At 34.7% G+C, this 19,272-nt stretch overlaps 3 protein-coding genes across 12 annotated transcripts; 1 reads left to right on the top strand and 2 right to left on the bottom strand.

Moving 5' to 3' along the window:
• Nucleotides 1–6: 6 nt before the first annotated feature.
• On the bottom strand, nt 7–10,899 carry Bap170 (Brahma associated protein 170kD). Of its 6 annotated transcripts, none has more exons than XM_077429133.1 (29): nt 10,621–10,899; nt 9,880–9,973; nt 9,528–9,801; nt 9,233–9,451; nt 8,940–9,157; nt 8,680–8,870; nt 8,353–8,608; nt 8,049–8,213; nt 7,642–7,968; nt 7,407–7,570; nt 7,095–7,234; nt 6,543–6,601; nt 6,229–6,465; nt 5,281–5,373; nt 5,117–5,209; nt 4,955–5,041; nt 4,180–4,311; nt 4,033–4,107; nt 3,724–3,958; nt 3,547–3,648; nt 3,330–3,400; nt 3,142–3,264; nt 2,336–3,061; nt 2,181–2,251; nt 1,950–2,103; nt 1,661–1,873; nt 1,433–1,471; nt 294–385; nt 7–213 (listed from the first exon to the last, which is right to left on the bottom strand). In XM_077429133.1, the coding sequence occupies exons 1-29, from the start codon at nt 10,713–10,715 to the stop codon at nt 111–113; spliced, it is 4,848 nt and encodes a 1,615-aa protein (XP_077285259.1). In that variant the 5' UTR covers nt 10,716–10,899; the 3' UTR covers nt 7–110. The 6 variants fall into 6 exon arrangements, with proteins under 6 accessions (XP_077285259.1, XP_077285558.1, XP_077285177.1 ...); XM_077429432.1 differs by having other exon boundaries at nt 6,292–6,465; nt 10,621–10,879; XM_077429051.1 differs by having other exon boundaries at nt 45–213; nt 3,330–3,415; nt 10,621–10,897.
• Nucleotides 10,900–12,695: 1,796 nt separating this feature from the next.
• On the top strand, nt 12,696–14,505 carry LOC143919008 (uncharacterized). Its single transcript, XM_077441167.1, has 4 exons — nt 12,696–13,075; nt 13,194–13,324; nt 13,401–13,558; nt 13,637–14,505. The coding sequence occupies exons 1-4, from the start codon at nt 12,884–12,886 to the stop codon at nt 14,101–14,103; spliced, it is 948 nt and encodes a 315-aa protein (XP_077297293.1). The 5' UTR covers nt 12,696–12,883; the 3' UTR covers nt 14,104–14,505.
• Nucleotides 14,151–19,111, bottom strand: LOC143918982 (protein cereblon-like). 5 transcript variants are annotated; one of them, XM_077441123.1, is made up of 10 exons: nt 19,017–19,111; nt 18,672–18,801; nt 18,011–18,210; nt 17,769–17,942; nt 17,592–17,693; nt 17,388–17,512; nt 17,164–17,303; nt 16,994–17,096; nt 16,375–16,519; nt 14,151–16,297 (listed from the first exon to the last, which is right to left on the bottom strand). In XM_077441123.1, the coding sequence occupies exons 2-10, from the start codon at nt 18,792–18,794 to the stop codon at nt 16,213–16,215; spliced, it is 1,197 nt and encodes a 398-aa protein (XP_077297249.1). In that variant the 5' UTR covers nt 18,795–18,801; nt 19,017–19,111; the 3' UTR covers nt 14,151–16,212. The 5 variants fall into 5 exon arrangements, with proteins under 5 accessions (XP_077297249.1, XP_077297274.1, XP_077297258.1 ...); XM_077441148.1 differs by having other exon boundaries at nt 18,505–18,801; nt 19,017–19,076; XM_077441132.1 differs by having other exon boundaries at nt 14,861–16,297; nt 18,960–19,061.
• Nucleotides 19,112–19,272: the final 161 nt, after the last annotated feature.

The following is a 19,272-nucleotide window of genomic DNA, read 5'->3' as shown; positions in this document are numbered from 1 at the left end:
TTGATTGTGCTTCGCAAGAAGTGGGTTTAAAAATAAATCAGATAAATATTTTATTTGATTTATATTTGAAATTAAATTACAATTATAATTTTTTGTCATACAAGTCTAATTTATATACAATTCATATCATACAGCACTTGAGCTACCGTCCGAGACGCTTCGACACTGCTTAGAGCGATGCCAGCTAAATGAGGTTCATATCCACGCAGCAGCCTACAAATTTACATTGACATACATTAATTCAAAAACATAATTACACTGTAAACATACATAATTTGAAACTATATACATACCTTCTACCGATGTGAGAGTAGATCACAATATTTCGCAGAATTAATGCTGCAGTCAAACGAATACTTTTCGTTACGGGGCCTTCGTTATCATCCTGAAAAATAAAGATATGCATTACATATAAATATGTACACCTAAATTTGTGTCACAATGCAAACAAATCAACCGATGCACAAACACAACAAAAAACATATTTAAAATATAAAACAAAAACATGAAAAATATAGAAACTATGATAAATATTGATTAAAATGAATTTAATCATCTTTCACATTTAACTCATTATGGACCGACCGAATTTTCTGAAAACTATGTGAGTCCACACAAAGTAACATAGTAACTCTTAAACCTTTCTATCAATTAAATTGAAAATTAAAATACGGCTTTTTCTATTATGTTATGATTTATCAGATCAGTAATTCTAAAAAAAGACGATTGTTGAATTCAATTTTGTATAAAATGGACACATATACATATATTTTCACGTTATTTATTATCAAAGATGTTTGTCTCATAGATCATATGCTATTCATTTGAATGAGTGATTTCATTTTAAGTATGTATTTGGGTATTTTAAATCATTTCTGAATATTATCGATACATTCCTTTAAAAAATGTCAAGTTTTAAATCATAGAATATATAAATTTTTAATTTATTTATCGATTTTTTTGAATAAAATTTTATTAAAAACACAGTATATGTTTACGACCCATAGTGAGTTAATATACTATTTAACAGTTGGATGCACATAAAGCAAAATTAAATTGCTTTAATAATAATATATTTTTTTTTATGTAATATTCATGGACCCGCAAAATGAATTAAATGTAGATATGCAACAAAAATTTAAGAATGTTTATTAAATCTGTCGATAGTATATGTATTACATTTCATATGTATCTAATTAGTAATATGTATGTATTTGCAAAAGTGTCTTATATAATATTAATGCAAATACTTTTTCCCCCATTTACACACAAACATAAACATGCAAACGCTTTATTTATACTTTTAATAAACAAAAGTAAAAAAACTGAAAACGAAAACAAAAAACATGCGTAAAAACAAAACAAAAAATGCGTATTGTAAATTGACACACAAAAAGCAATAAATGTATTCATTGATCATTCTCAGTCTCACCGTTACTTCTACAGTATTTCTGCTTGCTTCGGCTCGTTGCTAGAAACCAACACCAAATAAATTTTATTTCAGAAGAAAGAAGAAATAGAAATCATATTGTTGAAAATTGAGATTTTTTGAAAATGTGTATGTATGTGTATATTCGAAAATTTTCACAAAATTACAAATGTTTTTCAATAAAGAAATGTAATCTAAATAGAATAAAAATTATAATGAAACAAACATTACCATCAATTCCCTTGGATTTAAGAAATCTACAGCATGACGTTTGATGGCGTGCAACGCAGCATTGGGCGCGTATCCTGGATGAGAGGAAGAATTTGGAGAATCTGAACCCGGCGAATCAATACGTTCTATCACGGAAGACGTTGGCTGTGGAGCGGGAGTTGATACTGAGGGAATTATGCCTTTTCGTCTTTGAACTAGGGATGCTTTCAGAGCCTGTGTACAATTGAAAAGCATTAATTTTACACACCACAAAAGAGCCTTATTACAATTTTTAATTAACAATTATTACATCAGCAGAACAATGCCGATCTTGAAGATGGGTCATCAGCGAGAAACGCCGCCGAGGTAGTTGATCACAGTGGGCCCACAAACAGGGAGATTCCACTCGAGTACAGTGAACGTTGCACGCGTGAGAATACACAGCCGCAGCACTCTCGAAGACCCTGTTGCATATAAAAAAAATTTCAACCTCGAAAATCACTCTCGGACTGGCATTGGAATGATAAAAATTAAAACTTACGTATCACAACCTCTCCATTGGCACACCCATGGTTCGTCAGGAATTTTATGTGGAGACACCGGTGGTAACTTCTGCATAGATTTAAATGGAATGTATTAAATGTATGATATTAGTATTTACGTTACAACCAGCGACAGCTCGTGAAATGTACTTACCACGATCGGTTGTACAGTTTCAGTTTTCTGCTGACTCCTTGTAACTATTGACTGTGTGACATTATTTTGCTGGCCCTCAACCGTAACTTGTTGATAGCCGGGAATGCTAGAGAACTGTTGTGACGTTCCGATTAATATTTTCTGTGGGGTGACATTGCCCTGAGAGTGCGGTGGACTCCCCATGACTATTTTCTTTTCTTGGTTCACCGTTTGCTGTTGATTCGCGATGACGATGTTTTGATTGGCCGGCAAAATCTGTCTATTTCCCTGTTGATCGACTATGATCCTTTGCTGTGTTCCCGGAACGGAAACGTACTGCTGATTGTTGCTTATCATTTGGTGAGTTCCTCCGATCACCGATTGATTTCCTACCATGATCTGTTGATTGCCGACGACTAGTTGATTTCCAGAGATCAACTGCTGATTGCCGACGATAATTTGCGGATTGCCTCCAATCACCTGTCCAAATTGTTGCGCTTGATTTCCCTGAACTGTGATCATCTGCGGATTGGTTTGATTCGTGATAACTTGCCCACCGGATATTATCTGAGGCTGTGGTTGTTGAGTTATCACCGGTTGTTGACTCGGTACTAGTTGCGTTTGGCCCTGAACGATTTGCTGTTTTATGATGTTTGACTGATTCAGCATGTTTTGTGCATTTGTCTGAATAATAGTTTGGTTTGGCTGGATCATTCCTTGAGTCGTTTGAATGACACCCGTAGACGACTACAACATAAACCGTTTATTAAACAAAACAAATCGTTTAATTACATACGTACATTGTTTTTCAATAGTAAAAAATTAACCTGCATAACAGAATTATTGGTCTGGTGAGATAATGACAACGATTGCTGTTGATTAAGAGCGTCGGTGGCCTGTGTAATCAAATTATTCAACGTGTTCTCATCCAAACCACCGGAATTATTCACCTAAATATAATATCACATCAAAACACTGAAACTACAAAAATGTATTGTAAAATAAAATTACTAACGGTGAGTGTGATAGGTGTACCCGAATTTCCACCTTGAAGAATTATTATAGTTTTAGTCGGCATAACACCTCCTGGAAATCCAATTCCTAAAATTCATTTAATAATAAAACAATGAGCGTTAGTAAGAATTAAACTAAACGCTCCTTGATCTTAAAACTATGTTAGATACATATATGGTGAGTAAATAATATCAACAGTGCAATCGCAAGAAGATTACCTTGTTGATTATTTTGAGCTATGAGTTGCATCTGCGGAGGGTGCGAGACGAACTGTGTATTGGGAACACTAACTGAACTTACGACACCTTTTCCAGGATTTCCTAATATAAAAATAAAATAAAATATTAAATAAACCCAAGAATTCGTATCAATGACAATCGAATCATACTATTTACCGTGCAAAATAATTTGACCAGCTTGACTTTGCATAGCAGGCACAATGACTTGTCTCACTTCCGGATCTTGCACATCGTTGACGGGCAACGGTTTAACTTGATCCACAGATTGTTGCATTTCTTGCTGTACTGAAGCCAGTGGTGGTATAACGTTTTGGGTAACGGCAGGGACAGCCGAGGGAGTAGCAGCAGCAGTAGCATTGGCATTGGCATTGGCATCAGAAGACGACACCAACTATAATATATGTAAGTATATTAAATCTGTATACATTGATTTAATATTTATTCAATAAGAAAACTATTTTATACCAAATCTTCTTCGTCTTCTAAAGCAGACGCAGCCAAAGCAGCATACAAATTGGCCGCTGTTGATGATACACTTTCCTAAAAATTAAGCATTATTTTACACACATATTTTAAGTAAATAAAATAAAAAGACAAAACGAAAAAACTCACTTCAATCCGTGCTTTTTTACTAGTAGGTTCATCATGAGATTCATCGTGTGAGTTTGATCTAATTGGGCCACTTGGACTGATGCCAATTAACGGGGGAGATTTTTTCTCAACCAAATTAGTCAACATTGGATTCTGTTGTAATTAAAAATGGAAACAATTTAAACGTCTATTTTATAAAAATAATTTTGTACATTAAAAAATGTTTCTGTACATTACAAAAAATTTATGTGCATTTCTAAATGATGGATACAGATTGCAATAGAAAGTTTGCTTTGATCATTAAAAAAAATATTTGCTACTTAAAAAGCGGATGAAATGTGCATTAAAATGACGGATGAAGTGTATCGGCAACGTCGCGAATACCAAAATACGAACCAACGTTTGGCTAGGTTTTATTTATTTATGGTTTGGTTAGGTTAGATTAAGTTAGGGTTGGTTTTATTTATTTAAGATTACACTAGTGAGAAACAAAAGTTAACACTTTTGACAATTGACAGTTTTCAATAGTGGAAGACTGCAACGTTGCCACTTTTTGTATCTATTCTAATGCTAAAATCTATTTTTTCGTTTCATATTTTTATAATGCCGAACTAGTTTATGCGATGCAGAATACGAGATTGTTTTAATGCACCGCAAATGATGTAAATTTTTAGTGCACAAACATTTTTTTTAAGATACAAAGTATTTTTCTCAATGTACAGTTAAATCGTACCCATTAAAAATATATTAAATTTCACATGTTTTAATTTGTAAAATATTCAAAGGTTCAACTTACAGATTTTTTAATAAAATTTTCATCTTTGGTGTCCAGAATTCTACCTGAAGCATCTTGGATTAAGCCTGGTGGTACAGATGTTGTCACCTACAAAAAATAATTGGAATTGAACGTCAAGTATTATACATATAAAGTACCGATCAGCTGAAAGATTTTAATTACCTTAACGTTTGCCAACTGCATCGGCGATGTACTAGTGACACCAGATGATGTAATTGTGCTGCAACTAATCAAAGCTTCAGCATCAATATCCATCTATAAAGAAAACACTAGTTAGCCAGTTCAACAAAATGCATTACACTAATAATACAAATGTTAAAACTCACAGAAATGGGACTCGTAATTGAAGGAGAATTTGTACTATTAAGTGGCGCAATTGATTGTCCCAACATTTTTTGTTGATTTTGTCTTTGAGTTACCTGAAAAATAGTCGAAATCGTTCATATACAAACACCTTAATGTAATATAAATTTCTGTATATTACGATGTTTAGTAGGAATTCTACCAAGCTTGATTAAACGATTCAATATTTTTATACATCTACCGATTTAATACAGTTTCCTTTAAAGACAATTTAAAGAATACCAAATGAAGCATGCCTTCACAATTTATTTTAGATGCACAAAATTACCAAAATATTGTCGTGCTACTACGAACATGATCAGATTTCAAAGGGTTGTTTGTAAACATTTAAGTTGAAACAAAATTGATTTCTTATTTTAATGTTCAATCATTTTAAAGCTATGATACAAAAGCAAAGTCTGACTCATAAAAACAAACTGCAATATCGTATTGCATAATTGCTCAAACTTCTCACAAGTAAAACGCCCATTATTTTTTATGTAGATCGTATTTAATTTTTTTAGTAGAAAAAATCTGCATGCTTCTTTTCTGTGTTAATCGAAATACCAAACACAAAAACAAAAATATAAATTGACATTTCGAAAAAAATATATATAAATGAAAAATTAATACATGCAGTGAATCTTTTTAATAGTACACACTCTGAATGAAAAATAATCAAACCTGTGACTCAAATTTTGAGTCGAAAAATACATCGTTCCATTTGTGAACGAAAAACTCATCAAATTCTCACTGAAGAATTGTTTGGAAATAAAAATAAACATTTTTAAATTTGAAAACTAATTACTCGATACGCTTTCCCATGGAAAATTTACTGTAGAATATTGTCAATGTCAAAAATACATAATATATATATATCACACCAAGCTAAATAGCTATCATGTATTAGTAAGGTTAGACTAGTATGTTACCTGCGGTTGCATGCGATCCATGCGATCTGCTGCACCGGCATGTTGCGGCGGTGCAACACTAACCTTATGCGCCAACAAATGTTTAATAAGTGTAGTGTTCGAAGATTGTTGAGACGGTGGCGGAGTCGTCGAGACAGCCGACGAAGTGGATGCGGATAACGAAGGCGTTATTTGCATGACCGGTGACGATATCGTAGTAATCAGAGGCGCTTCTCCCAACACTTGACATGTTGAACCCTAAAAAATCGACAAATACAAATCAAGCTCATGATTATTTTTACCAAACCATTGATTGTTTGCATTATATGTATTACCGGTAGTCTATTTTGTTCAGCTTTGCTAAGCTGAGCCTTCAATATTGGAGACGCAGGTCCTGCAGTTAAAGTAGTATTTCGGTTATAAAAAATTTCAGTGCAATAGCTATATAATATGAATGATATACAACAAGTAGAAGCAAATAATATACATGTATAAAGAGACGTGTAATTATAATGGAGTGCATTTGGGCGAATGACTGACGATTTTAAATAAAAAATGCCACTTTCCTCGAAGAAAAAGATCTTCGATCGATGTGGTTTGCTAGTGATGTTTGGATGTGAAATTTGGACATTGAACGCCAAAATGTTACACAACATCTAATGCACTCAAAGAAGTACGGAATTCTGTATACTTGGCATAAAAAAAGTGCTGGAATGGTATCCAAGAGAATGTAAAAGGGTGAAAGGAAGGCCACAAGGAAGATGGTTAGACGAAACTAGAAAAATGTGTGGGGTGAGATGGATGAGAGTTGTGCAAGACAGAAACGAATGGAGAGCTGTGAATGTTGAATGGCTGTAAATCATGATGATGATATGTTGTGAACGTACCCGATTTAATGTTAGATTGCACTGGAGTTATCAACTTTACTTGTGCCGCAGATCTTTGTCGTATTCCCATGTAAAATTGTAAAGATTCACCATTCGGAGCTTTAATAGGATTCGGTCCGACCACTCCTCCAAAAACGGATCTAAAAAGTAACAACAGCGTTTTGGATAGTTTCATCAGTCAATGTTCACAGTCAGGATTACAAATTTTCAAAAAAAACTAGATTTTGCCAGAAGATCGTCGCATTTTTAAATCAAGCAATGAAGTTAGAATAGAACATTCCAAACTTTTTACCAACGGCGTATAAAAATTACCTGACACATCTCGGAAAATGTAACGGAGATATAACACCCTTTCTGCCAACTTTAGAACAACACGCTAAATACTGTTTATAAAGCTCGTTAGCATCCAATCTTATATTCGGAGTACATGGTTCCCAAGTTGAGCGCAACCATTGCAAAGCGAATTGTTCATTTTCCTTGAAATACAAACACAAATTAATAAGACAATGACCCAAGCGTACAGAAAATGATTTAAATGAAAATATACCTGTATAACTTGCTGGTGAGCATGCTGCTGTTGCACACTGATATTGTTGGCCTGCAGCTGTGGTGGCGATTGGGCATTCACGGTCAATTGAATTGTGGCATCCGGTCGCAAGGTTGCCACTTGCAATAATGGTACCGCCTGTTGGATGTTCACTGTTTGAGCAGAGACTAAGGGAGGTGGAGTTAGCGTGGAAACAGGCTGAGACGACTGAAGAGTCTGCAATTGCGGTGGTGCATTACTAGAGATGTTTGAATTCGGCGCGTTAGTTCCCGACACAGTTTCCACCACTCTCATCAGAATGCAAGCTTTCGGACCGTAGCTCTGAGCCTATAATAAGAGCTTCTTTAACACCTGTGTGTGACCTTTCTGAATAATACAATTACATACATAAAACGATATGAAAATACCTCGACGGTAATCAAAGAGACCAAGGTATCTATAACGCCATGAATCTTCACTATGTAATCACAAGATCGTTCGCCGAGTGTTGTGAGTGCGTACATGCATTCTAAAGTTACGACAAGTAACATGATGTCATGGAGAGTCAAATATGAGCATACTTGTTCATACACCTAGTAAACATACATATTATACGTTAATTCAAATGTTTAATTTCGTTAATACTTTCAAATAAAATATGTTATTTCCTATTTTGAAATAGCGAAACGGAACACTAAATGGAGCACAATTGTTTAATATACATATATTCACCTTTTGTTCTAAGCATCTTAGTAACACGTCTTCGTTGGCTTCATTTTGAGCCAGCTTGTTTAATACTTCCAAAGCTGATAGAGCCCGAGCACGATCATCTGAATGCAACGAAGCCGTCAAAGTGGCTAAGAGGTGTCGAGATAACAGACAAGTGGCCGGGTCGCGAATGGTCAATTCAGAAGCGACATTTCCCAGCGAATCTAGTCCGGCTTGACGAGTTGAGCTCATGGAACAGTTCACGCACAAAATGATAAACCTTAAAATAATCAATATTATTTTAAAATCACAAAATTATCCAAGAATAAAAACTATAGCATTACGCATTACCGTAAAAACGTTTGATGTTTAGCAAGCAAAGGAACATTTTCTTCGTGGAAAGATATATTTCTCATGATAGTTACGACTTGAGATACGCGACGGGAAATTAAATCTCGTGCGCCTCCAGGACACCGACCAGCGAAAATCCCATCCTCGTCAGCAAGCATTGCGGTTGTTATTCCTTCAAACACCGGAAGTTCCTGCAGTGTAAAAATTTAAATAACTACCATTTTTTTTAAATATTGATGTGACGTCAGTCAAATTAAAACCTTGTCATCCGGGAGCATCATTGTTCCGTCATCAGTGAGACAGCTTTTAAGATTCAATTGTGATACAATGGCTTGCATAGCCAAACCTTGAATCGGAAAACGCTCTTCATCCAACAATTCTAAAATTCCACTAGGTCGAGAGTGTTCCAACCAATACCATTCCATATTTATATTACGGGCTTCTTTATAAGAGTTACCGATAACATCTCGTAAGCTTGCTGTAATCACACGTATAATTCATATCATAAAATCTGCAGTAATTACAATTAAATAAATTGAAAATAAAAACTTACGGTGATTATACACAGCGACGTGCCCTAATAAAAAATCTATAATGTGAGGTAAAGAGTTAACAGGTAATTTGTTGGCCGAGTCTGCAGCCAATATTGTGCAAACATTGAGTGCAAAATCTTGTTCATTTGGTAGGGGACTTAGAAGGGAGAGTGCCATTCTTTCCATTGCGCCGCCTAGTCGTTGCAATGGTGATAAGCCATTGCATTCCCGTATATGATCTAAAAATGCACAAAATCAAAAATTATACAGATATTCCTCATTGAAAAGGGTTTTTTTTCCTTAAACAGATTTTACCAGGAACGTTATGCTGTGTGTGATTATAAGTCAGGGCTACGGTGTTCCTAGCGCGAGGGGTGCCCCAGCCAGAACGTCGAGGACGATCATCGTCCACTTCATTGATGGCCCCATCCATGTCACCGGCTCCACCGGCAGCTCCAGCGCCTTTTGTACGCTCCCATCGTTCAAGATAGCGTAGATAAACTTGACGTATAGCTACACCGCCATTTACACAAGATGATGGCAGCCCCAATTGTTTCAACATAATATCCCATAACCCTTGACCGTTCACCTAAAATGAGATGGCTTGCATTGTACAAATATGTACATTCATTCGAGAGGAGAATACAACATTTCAGATATTCTATACCTTTATCCACCCTCCATGGTGTGTAACCAACATATAAAGAAGATATAAGTCAATTTCTTTTCCATTTACGATGGGGGCATGCCGAATAGCTGACCTAGAATTTAAAGTACTTTTTAGTCTACAGTCTTGTTGACTATCATGAGATATCAAAATTGAATTCATAAGATTTTTATTAAATGTACTAGCGTATAGTACATATGGTGCGAAAAAAATATTTTCTTTATATTTGTATAGTGGAAGGTTATTTTAAAGCACAAAATTAATAAAAAAATTGATTGAACGAATGTATCAATGTCTTATACTACTTTTTAACGAGTGTAATTTCCAGTCAAATAGTATTATATTTCACTATACAGGGGAATAGTAATATTAAAATTTTGAAAAAAATAATGCACCAAATACATGACAGTCAACAATCAGTATTGTCTGCAACATCTGAAATGTCAAAAATGTTGCCGGCCTCATCCTGAATTATCCACGTCGTTCAGTGTGTGCTAGTTGGTAAACTAACCTCGTTTTGAGTAAATAATGCATGTATATGAAGAGTGAATGAATTGTCAAATGAAATGCATAAAGTACAGAATGCGTTTGAGACGAATGAAATATATATTGAGATGAGACTTCCTAGAGGAGAAGTCCTATGGATGGACGATAATGAAAGACAGTTTGAGAAGTTGGAGGTTGGGAATTGTGTGTGTTAATGTGAATGTGAATGATTGTGGGTGGGGTGGAGTGGAATACCCTCTGGTGTCGTGGAAGTGTCCGAGTTCTTTGAGGAACGCAACTCGTTCCCGCTGATAGCTGCTGGAGTTGGTTCTGATGTGGAATTTGGTCATGGCGAGGCAGCGAAAGAGAGGCGAAGATGGAGATGGAGACGAAGACGAAGACAAAGACGAAGACGAAGAATCGTTGACCGCCGATCGCTAATCGTCAAACGCCAAAAGCCGATCGTCGCCCGCCGACAGACGCCGGCTCTGTTTACACCACCGCCGCTACCTGCAACTCTTAACAGCCTTTTACACGGCCATTATTCTCTTCGCATAATCGCTAACGCCTTTTCAAGCATGCCAATTTAAAAATAATACATACCTGTTTTAAACGAACTAATTTATTGCTAAAATTGAATTATAGCTATTCAATTTCGATAAAGATTAATCGTCTTGTGGTGGTTTACTTTATTGAAATGAAAAAAAAAATTATAGACTTAGCTACATATATGTACATATGTATCAGTAGCGGATCGTGAGATTTCGTAGCGGGGGGGCTGCAGAGATTATTCAGGCTGTAGTAGCTCGTTAACCAAACCGGTGATCGAATGAAAACAAAAATAGCTTGTACTATACTGGGAGATCTGCAGCCCCGCAGCCCATGTAGATGACAAAAATAGCATGCATTTGTATTGTACTGGGAGGCTGCAGCCCCGCAGCCCATACGGACGAGCCGCCACTAATATGTATATGGAAAATTAAAGTTGATGCCTTATCAGCTTCTAATATTCTATTACTACGAGAAGCTTCTTATTTTAAACTTGTGTTATTTTTGTTTTTTGTCATACCTACATAAATATGACTATTGGATTTGAATAAATATTATTCTATGTTAAAATTTATATAAAATTAGTATGTAGGAATCTCGTCGTCGTCTTCGTCATCGAAACCTTCGAGAATATTCCGCAACAACAAAATACATCGAGCGGAACAGCATCAAGCATTCCAGAAAATACTACGCCTCGACGAAAGCAAATTCCCCTTGTACGCATCAATAACTAAATGCTCGTACAACCACTTCCATCAAGCATTCCAGAAAATATTACGCCTCGACAAAAGTGCATTCCTCTTGTACGCATCAACAACTAAATGCTCGCACGCATCAATAACCACTTCCATCAAGCGTTCCAGAAAATTCTACGCCTCGACAAAAGTGCATTCCTTTCTTACGCATCAACAAACCACCACCATCGATCAGGCGATTCCAGAAACACTATAAAAGGAGGTACAACCCAAACAACGCCAGTCGACCCACAGCAGCAAGCGTCGACATACAGCTCCTGACCAGCCACCACTACACTACACGGACTTGGAAGATCAACCAGCCGACCGAGCCAGCAACACACTGCCGTATTCAGAGACTTGCTGAACATAGCCGAATGCCGAGCCAGCGACACTCTACCGTATCCAGAGACTAGCCGGACATAGCCGAATGCCGAGCCAGCGACACTCTACCACATCCAGAGACCTCTGAACGACATACTTTTACCAACAATTAACCATACTTGTGTATACGTGTTACTACCAAATAAATACCACATTCAACATATAGTTGTATTAATACCGAACACAGACGAATCTGTCTACAATACATGGCGGACTGGTGGTGAAGAAGACCTTCACAATAAGACTAGTTCCCATAAGTATATTGTTTTATCATTGAAATGAAATAAACGGTTCGGATATTACATCCCAAATGTGAATCGCTATCAGGATAACCGCCACTACGAAAATTGCTCGCGTGGGTCTCCTGACGTACGAAAATTGATCGCACAGGAAAATTGCCGAACAGAAAACTACTTAAATCTCATAAAAAAAAGTATTTGCTGAGCAATGTTTGGCCATTTTTCTGTACGACAATTTTCTTGTGTAATAAGAGATCCACGTGAGCGATTTTCATAGCGGCGGTTATCCTGGTAGCGATTCACATTTGAGATGTAATCCGTTTACTGAAATAAACATGGTGCATAATTTTTCATTGCTATTTTTGTTTTTAATTTTAAAGTATCTCTTTGAATAAATATTTTACAGTTTTTACCCTCTTAAGGCCAAATAACAAAAGCTAAACGAAATGTCAGTTCGTTTTGTTTATAGGTATTCCGCTGTTCTCGTTTTCATGACTTAAACAGTCGGTTTTAATTTTTTAGTCATGTTTTTATAACGTTTATCTATTGAAAATATAAAAATTCGTAGAATTTTCGACTATCGTAAGTAGTTAATCCAACACATATAAAATTATGTCAACAAATGAGGATTCTAACAATCAACATAATCTTTCGACTGATAATAAAGTTATTAAGAAAAAGAAAAAGAATAAAGAAGAAAGTAATGGAGATGGTGTGGATACTTCGAATTTTACCATAGAGGAACGTTTAGTCGCAGCCGTTTGGGTGCATGAGAGAAAATTAGAGAGAATATCAATGTCCCAGGTTATCATCATTGTTTCCTTAAAAATATAATTTAAATCGTATTTTATTTGCACGTACAATTTGTTGAATGTATTTATTCATTGGATTGTAAATAATTTTCATTGTTTATTTTTTTCAGATTAAAGTCAATTTTAGAATAAGATTTAGCAAACCACCACCCACTAAGAATACTTTATATTTTTGGGAAAAGAAAATATTTGCTACTGGTAAGGTAGCCGATGTTAAAAGATCGGGTCGGCCGTGCAAAAGGTAAATTCCTACTTCAAATAAACTACTCGGATCATTTGGGTGAAATTGTTTTATGTTTTGCGTTTATGTGTTTCAGAAAATCTCTGATCCCATTCGTTGAAGCCTCCCTGAAACAAGCACCAGGATTATCAATCAGAAGTCGAGCACAGCAATTATCCTTACCGACGACAACCCTTAGGAAAATATTAACGGAAGACATTAAGTTTCAACCCGCCGAAAATCAATCTAAATCAAGTAATATCTTTGCTCTAATTACGTACATAATTTGTATATTTTTATTGAATAAAGCAAATCAAGAAATATTTATTTCAGATGAAGTGGAAACGGTAGTAAACGTAGATGCTTGTAATCAAACCATGAAACCGATTAAAGAACACATGCCGAAATGCAACATTGAACAACCACCGACAAACTTATCTTGCGCTAATTTACCTCCACCACACTCGTACTCGTACGCTGAAACATTTGGATCGTTGCCTTTATCGGCGTTTCAACATTTTCTTGCTTATCCAAACAATGGCCACCAAGGCCCTCAAATGATGACCACTCACTCTAAAATGTCCGTCGACAATCAAAATCACCATGTCAATATCAACGTCGGATCGCACATGCATACACATCAACAACACGCTCATCCCATCATTCAACACAACTACATTCCTAATAATCAGTTACAAGATGCTACAATTCTTACTTACACACCAAACGGAGAACACAATATCGATGAAAAATCTCAGTCAACAAACATTTCCTTTGTAACTACTAATTTTTTAAAGTAATTTTTAGTAATATTGTGATATTATATTTTAATAAATACATATGTATTGGAAGTATTTGACTTTTAATTTTAACTATGAATTTTGCAAATGTATGTATAGTAATTTTTTTAGTCAAATCTTAACAAACCTTGTTTTTAAACCAAGATACACAATAATATATTTTTATGCGGTCTCCGTGACGAGCCGGAATGTGAAATTACCGAAAAGTGAATGCATCATTTTTTCATTTCCATGTACATATATATGTACTTGCTCTTCGTCATCATTGAGTTTTCTATAATGAACTACGTACTTGGAAATAAAACTTTCCATATTTGTACATTTATTCATAAAGCAGATTTATCATATATGTCGGTCTCCGTGACGAGACAGAATTTTAAATGACAGAAAACGCAAAGATCGAAAATCGAAAGATCAAAAAAAAAATGGTGCATGGTAAACGGTACATACTCAATTAATTTGCGCGAGCAGGATACAACAGGAACAGGCTTTTCCTCCCGTATTAATGTGCGCGCGCAGAATACGGGAGGAAAAGCCTGTTCCTCTTGTTTCTGTTGTATCCTGTTCGCGCAAATTAAGTGAGTATATACCGTTAACCATACACCCTTTTTTTTTGATCTTTCAACTTAAGATCTTTCGATTTTCGATCTTTGCCTTCCGATATTTGCGTTTTCGGTAATTTCACATCAGACCCATTTTTATGGTACCATATGAAAAATAAACATATGACTGTTCTTAAGTATTAAAAGAACGTATATAAAAAAAGAAATGTTTATTTATTTTCTAAACATTCTTACGCTTGGGTACAAAAAATTGTGATCGTTTATGGTATTTATCGATAGATAAATGCATTTCCTCTAAACTATTTAATAAAACTATAACACATAACGATAATTATGATTGCTATCTGACATTTTTTTAATAAAAACGGTGGAAGCCCCAATATATTTGATTACATGTAATTCAGCATAAAAATAATAAATACGTACAATAATGATTGTATTTTAAATGACATAAAATTTCTACAAATAAATAAATAAACTACGAATGGTTTAAGTTTTAAGGTTAGTGTATGCCATATTTTTAACAATACATATTAGGATTTAATAACAGCAACAAATTTTGTTGCACACCATTGCGACTTAAAATGTAATACTTTTAAAATACCTGCAGTATTTTACACCAGGGCTGTCCAAACTGTGGCCTCAGGACAGGCTTTGGATTGTGGTTTGCGATATCCACACGCGAAAAAATAAATTATTGATATTCATTGACAGATACATCTCTTTCAAATATAATATCGATTGGCAACTACAATTTTCGTAATTGATATAGCTAAAATATCAATAAACAAATTAAATCATGTTGTCTCGTCTACCGTTACAATAAAACTTTTATTTTTCATTCTTATGCTTTTTTTTTGTTACAAAGTACTTGCTAAATTTGGTACTTGTCGGTTATATGGGTGCAGCCGAGCACCAAGTACATATACACACTTACACCAAATAACAACAAAAACACAGCGGTTAAATGGTTTCTAGGTATCGCAAACAGTTTTAGTAAAGTGACAGTACGCAACCAGTGATTGACATCACACCAAACAATATACTAAATTCAGGGGACTGACTCCCTTCAACAAAAACAATGACATTAAGTTATTTGTGAAAATCAGGGTAAAAACTATAACGCAGTGGTTAGTATCTTTTTTTAATGAATAGCCAAACTGAATAAAAACTTTTAATTATTTAAAATACGAAGCTGTCGAACAGAAAATAAAGCAATTTTACACATTACAGATTATTTACAGAATTATTTACTCCGATTCTTGGCGAGCTTACCAAATTCATACAACTGCCGCGTATTTGTTAGTGCTAATGTACATACATAAGTGCTTATACTGAATGTTCAGTTGCGCTCATATAACCAATAAGTATCTTAAATTTAAATCAGGGTACACTTTTCTAGTAATTTAAAGTATGTACTTTATTTATTATTCTGGATTTGGGTTACTTAAAATTGGACAGCCCTGTTATACACAATAAATATTTCAAATTATAAGCATAAATAAAATATTTTTACAATAATCGTAAGTACATTTTTAATTGTATTTTAAGTGAGGTTTTTCGGTGTGACCGCATTTCTTGTTAATCCCCAAAAGCTCTGTGGTCTCAACGACTTCTTTTCAGCTGTGAATCTATAAAATGGAATGATAGGTAAATTTTTAAATTATTATGAACCTTTTACATGTCAAAGACAGTATAAAATACTGACTTCCATCCGATGTGTGAAAAGCATCGAGAACACACTGCAATTGTCCAGTAGTAACCGGGAAACCAAGTGAATTCAAGAGAAGGTCTTCCTTGTAAATCAATGTTCATTGTACTTTTTACAGTCACAATATTATGGACGTAGCCTCCTAAGGTATTACAAAAATTTATTGTGTACAAGTGTATATTTTGTTCGTTCATGAACATACTAGTTTGTTCGCACAAACACCAATCTGGCCAGTTATAGTGTACATAAAAGAACAAATTGACAAACGAACTAGTTTGTTCGTGCACAAACTATTAGGCGTAAGTTTAAGTATTCTCAATCTCATTCTTTGTCTTCTATATAAGCGTACCCTGGGTTGAAATGTTTTAAAAATCAGCAAAAATGGAAATTATAGCAAAGCTGTAATGCGGTTTCCACAGAAAAGTTTTATGCAACATCTAGTAGAAATTTATTTGAAGACGCTTTTGACTTTAAGCACTTAAACTGAAACCTATAGTACGTGTATGAACAAACTAGTATGTTCTTGAATGAACTAGAGTGAACACTTGGACTGTAACATACATATTATATAAACAATAGATATTGACATAAATTTTACATAAAAAAATATACTAACCAACATTGCAATAATTTGTATGTATGCCTTCATTGGACATTGCAAAAATTTCTTCCATTTTGCAAATATTCGATGAGCATTGAGAACAGCATAAAACTTTATTCTGAGGAATACACAGGGTTAACAAGTTTTTTTTTTTAATTTAATCGTTAATATGTTGTGAAACTTACTTTATATAGATATTTCAATTCCCAATATAGCCTCAATGACGCGTTGTCTACGATAAATAATTTTAACCGCTCTTCCATAGATATCGTTAAATTTGACGCCACCCAAAATGATAATGCTAATAAGTCTTCTGGTAAATTTTCTGTTCAATAAAATAATGGTTTAATAAATTCACAGCGATTCGAGAGATTTTTATCTGTATATGATTATTTGAAATAAATATTACCAATGGATAATTCTTTGAAGTATGTCTTTATGCAATTAACTATTCGGTCAACATTAAAAATGTCATAAACAAATTGTGGCCATTGAGTTACTAAAGCATCAGCCTTGCGAAGTTTTTGGCTTAAACTAAAATACAAACAAATTTTAAGTTTACAATATCAAATAAAATGAACTATATAATATATATATATATAATTTAGCATACCCATAATTACAATTTTGTCTAGATGCCGAAAAAATCCTATAATCTTGTAACGGTTCATTTATGACAACATCCGGTAGTATTTTTATATCACAACTACTGATGCTAGAATAGTATGTAAAAGGATGAATTACACGTGTATTGATGATTAAAATAAATACAAATAAACAAAAGTCTTACAACATATTTCTCTGCAATAATGGTCGCCAGCTTTTAGTATTTATTAAACGGAACCGCTGTCTCGCTTGAGCTTTGAACGATATCTGCCTCCTCGGTTCATTTTCGTCTTCGAAAGGTTCTGTAGCTTCAGTAACTTCGCATAGAACTCCATAGTCAGACATGAATAGTTCTCCTCTAAAATTCGAAAACAAATAATATACATGCGATAGATAAAAACAAGCAATTGTGTCTGTAGCACTTACTCGGGAAATATTAATCCAAAAAGTCTCCCACTTTGAATGAACTGAATACCCAATCTATAGTGTGCTAAATCTGGACAATGCATCGGAACAGATTCTCCGGGAAAGACAATGCTGTGGTGACACCAACAAGGAACTTTACCCTCCCATCCGGCCTCCAAAATTGAACGGCCCCTGATGCACGTCAGTCCACCAGGTAAATACTAAAATATATTAAGAACAATTAAAATCAAATATGAACCGAGCGGTTGCTATGAATATTTTAAACCGATGCGGTGCAAACGATTGACAAGCACCAGATAGACTGAACCACAGATTAACGACATGTATACCTTATGCGTGCGCACTGCTCGCACTTACACTAAGCGAAATCTACCCGAAAACCCGACATACCTACCCTGTATACGTTCTGTGCCTCTGATACTTTAGTTACGAATTTTTCCTTATTAAATTATTAAAAACTCGCCAGAAAGATCCAACTCAATTTTAATAATTACCATTTTAATAATTGCATCCGTGCACATCGAAAGGTTACTTGTCATCTGATGTGCAATTTTTCATTCGTGAAGTCGAGAATTGCGTTTAAAGCAGCCATCCAGTTAATCTGTGGTTCAGTCTATCTGGCGCTTGTCGATCGTTTGCACCAAACCCATTTTAAACTAACCGAATGAGCTGCTGGAAGATCTCTATCAAATTCTTCAATATCTATGTCAAATTCTTCAACGTCTTCATTGGTTTCGTTTTCCGAATTTTCCGAATTTTCCATATTTACAATGGACATTTCCATGGACAATCTAAATTAAACAAATACATCATTATTATATTCAGTATAGAATGTAAACATGCAGGGCCATATTTGTATTAAATTGATTTTATTTTATTATGGCAGTAAAGGCTATGTTGTTATTTTGATTTGGAACAAAGGTGTAATAAAATTAAAGTCAATCTTAACCAATCTTGAGCATTTTGTGTTTGTTATAAGGGTGTGAGGTAATCTTTTTGATAAAACCTGAATAGAGAAGTGCTTCGACGCAAATAACACTACTGTAGTGACAGCAAGGAATCGCCCACCGTCGGTTTTTGTACGACCAGCGATCGTAAATCACCCAATGGACATTTTGTCAACTTGAATCTTGGATTCAGCCTAGTTGGATTGTAAGTTAAAATATAATCTAAATATAATATAAATTTTCGCAAACTTGTCTTACAAAAAATTGATATCAATTAAATATGACGTTTTATTATAAATAAAGCCAATAACCGGT

Source organism: Arctopsyche grandis, chromosome 1 (genome assembly GCF_051622035.1).
Source record: "Arctopsyche grandis isolate Sample6627 chromosome 1, ASM5162203v2, whole genome shotgun sequence".
Classification (NCBI taxonomy): domain Eukaryota; kingdom Metazoa; phylum Arthropoda; class Insecta; order Trichoptera; family Hydropsychidae; genus Arctopsyche; species Arctopsyche grandis.
Note: the sequence above shows the minus strand (reverse complement) of the source record. Positions and strands in the feature narration are given on the sequence as shown.

Excerpts from the sequence above, each read along its gene's own strand:
- Bap170 (XM_077429051.1), bottom strand. The coding sequence starts at position 10,715 with ATGACCAAATTCCACATCAGAACCAACTCCAGCAGCTATCAGCGGGAA. Across the intron at positions 9,158-9,232 it reads CGTCGCTGTGTATAATCACC|CAAGCTTACGAGATGTTATC; the intron begins GTAAGTTTTTAT and ends GTGTGATTACAG. Across the intron at positions 7,969-8,048 it reads TCTCTTTGATTACCGTCGAG|GCTCAGAGCTACGGTCCGAA; the intron begins GTATTTTCATAT and ends CTCTTATTATAG.
- LOC143919008 (XM_077441167.1), top strand. The coding sequence starts at position 12,884 with ATGTCAACAAATGAGGATTCTAACAATCAACATAATCTTTCGACTGAT. Across the intron at positions 13,076-13,193 it reads AGAGAATATCAATGTCCCAG|ATTAAAGTCAATTTTAGAAT; the intron begins GTTATCATCATT and ends TATTTTTTTCAG. Across the intron at positions 13,559-13,636 it reads CGAAAATCAATCTAAATCAA|ATGAAGTGGAAACGGTAGTA; the intron begins GTAATATCTTTG and ends TATTTATTTCAG.
- LOC143918982 (XM_077441123.1), bottom strand. The coding sequence starts at position 18,794 with ATGGAAATGTCCATTGTAAATATGGAAAATTCGGAAAATTCGGAAAAC. Across the intron at positions 17,943-18,010 it reads TTTGGATTAATATTTCCCGA|AGGAGAACTATTCATGTCTG; the intron begins GTAAGTGCTACA and ends TTCGAATTTTAG. Across the intron at positions 16,520-16,993 it reads TACAAATTATTGCAATGTTG|GAGGCTACGTCCATAATATT; the intron begins GTTAGTATATTT and ends GTAATACCTTAG.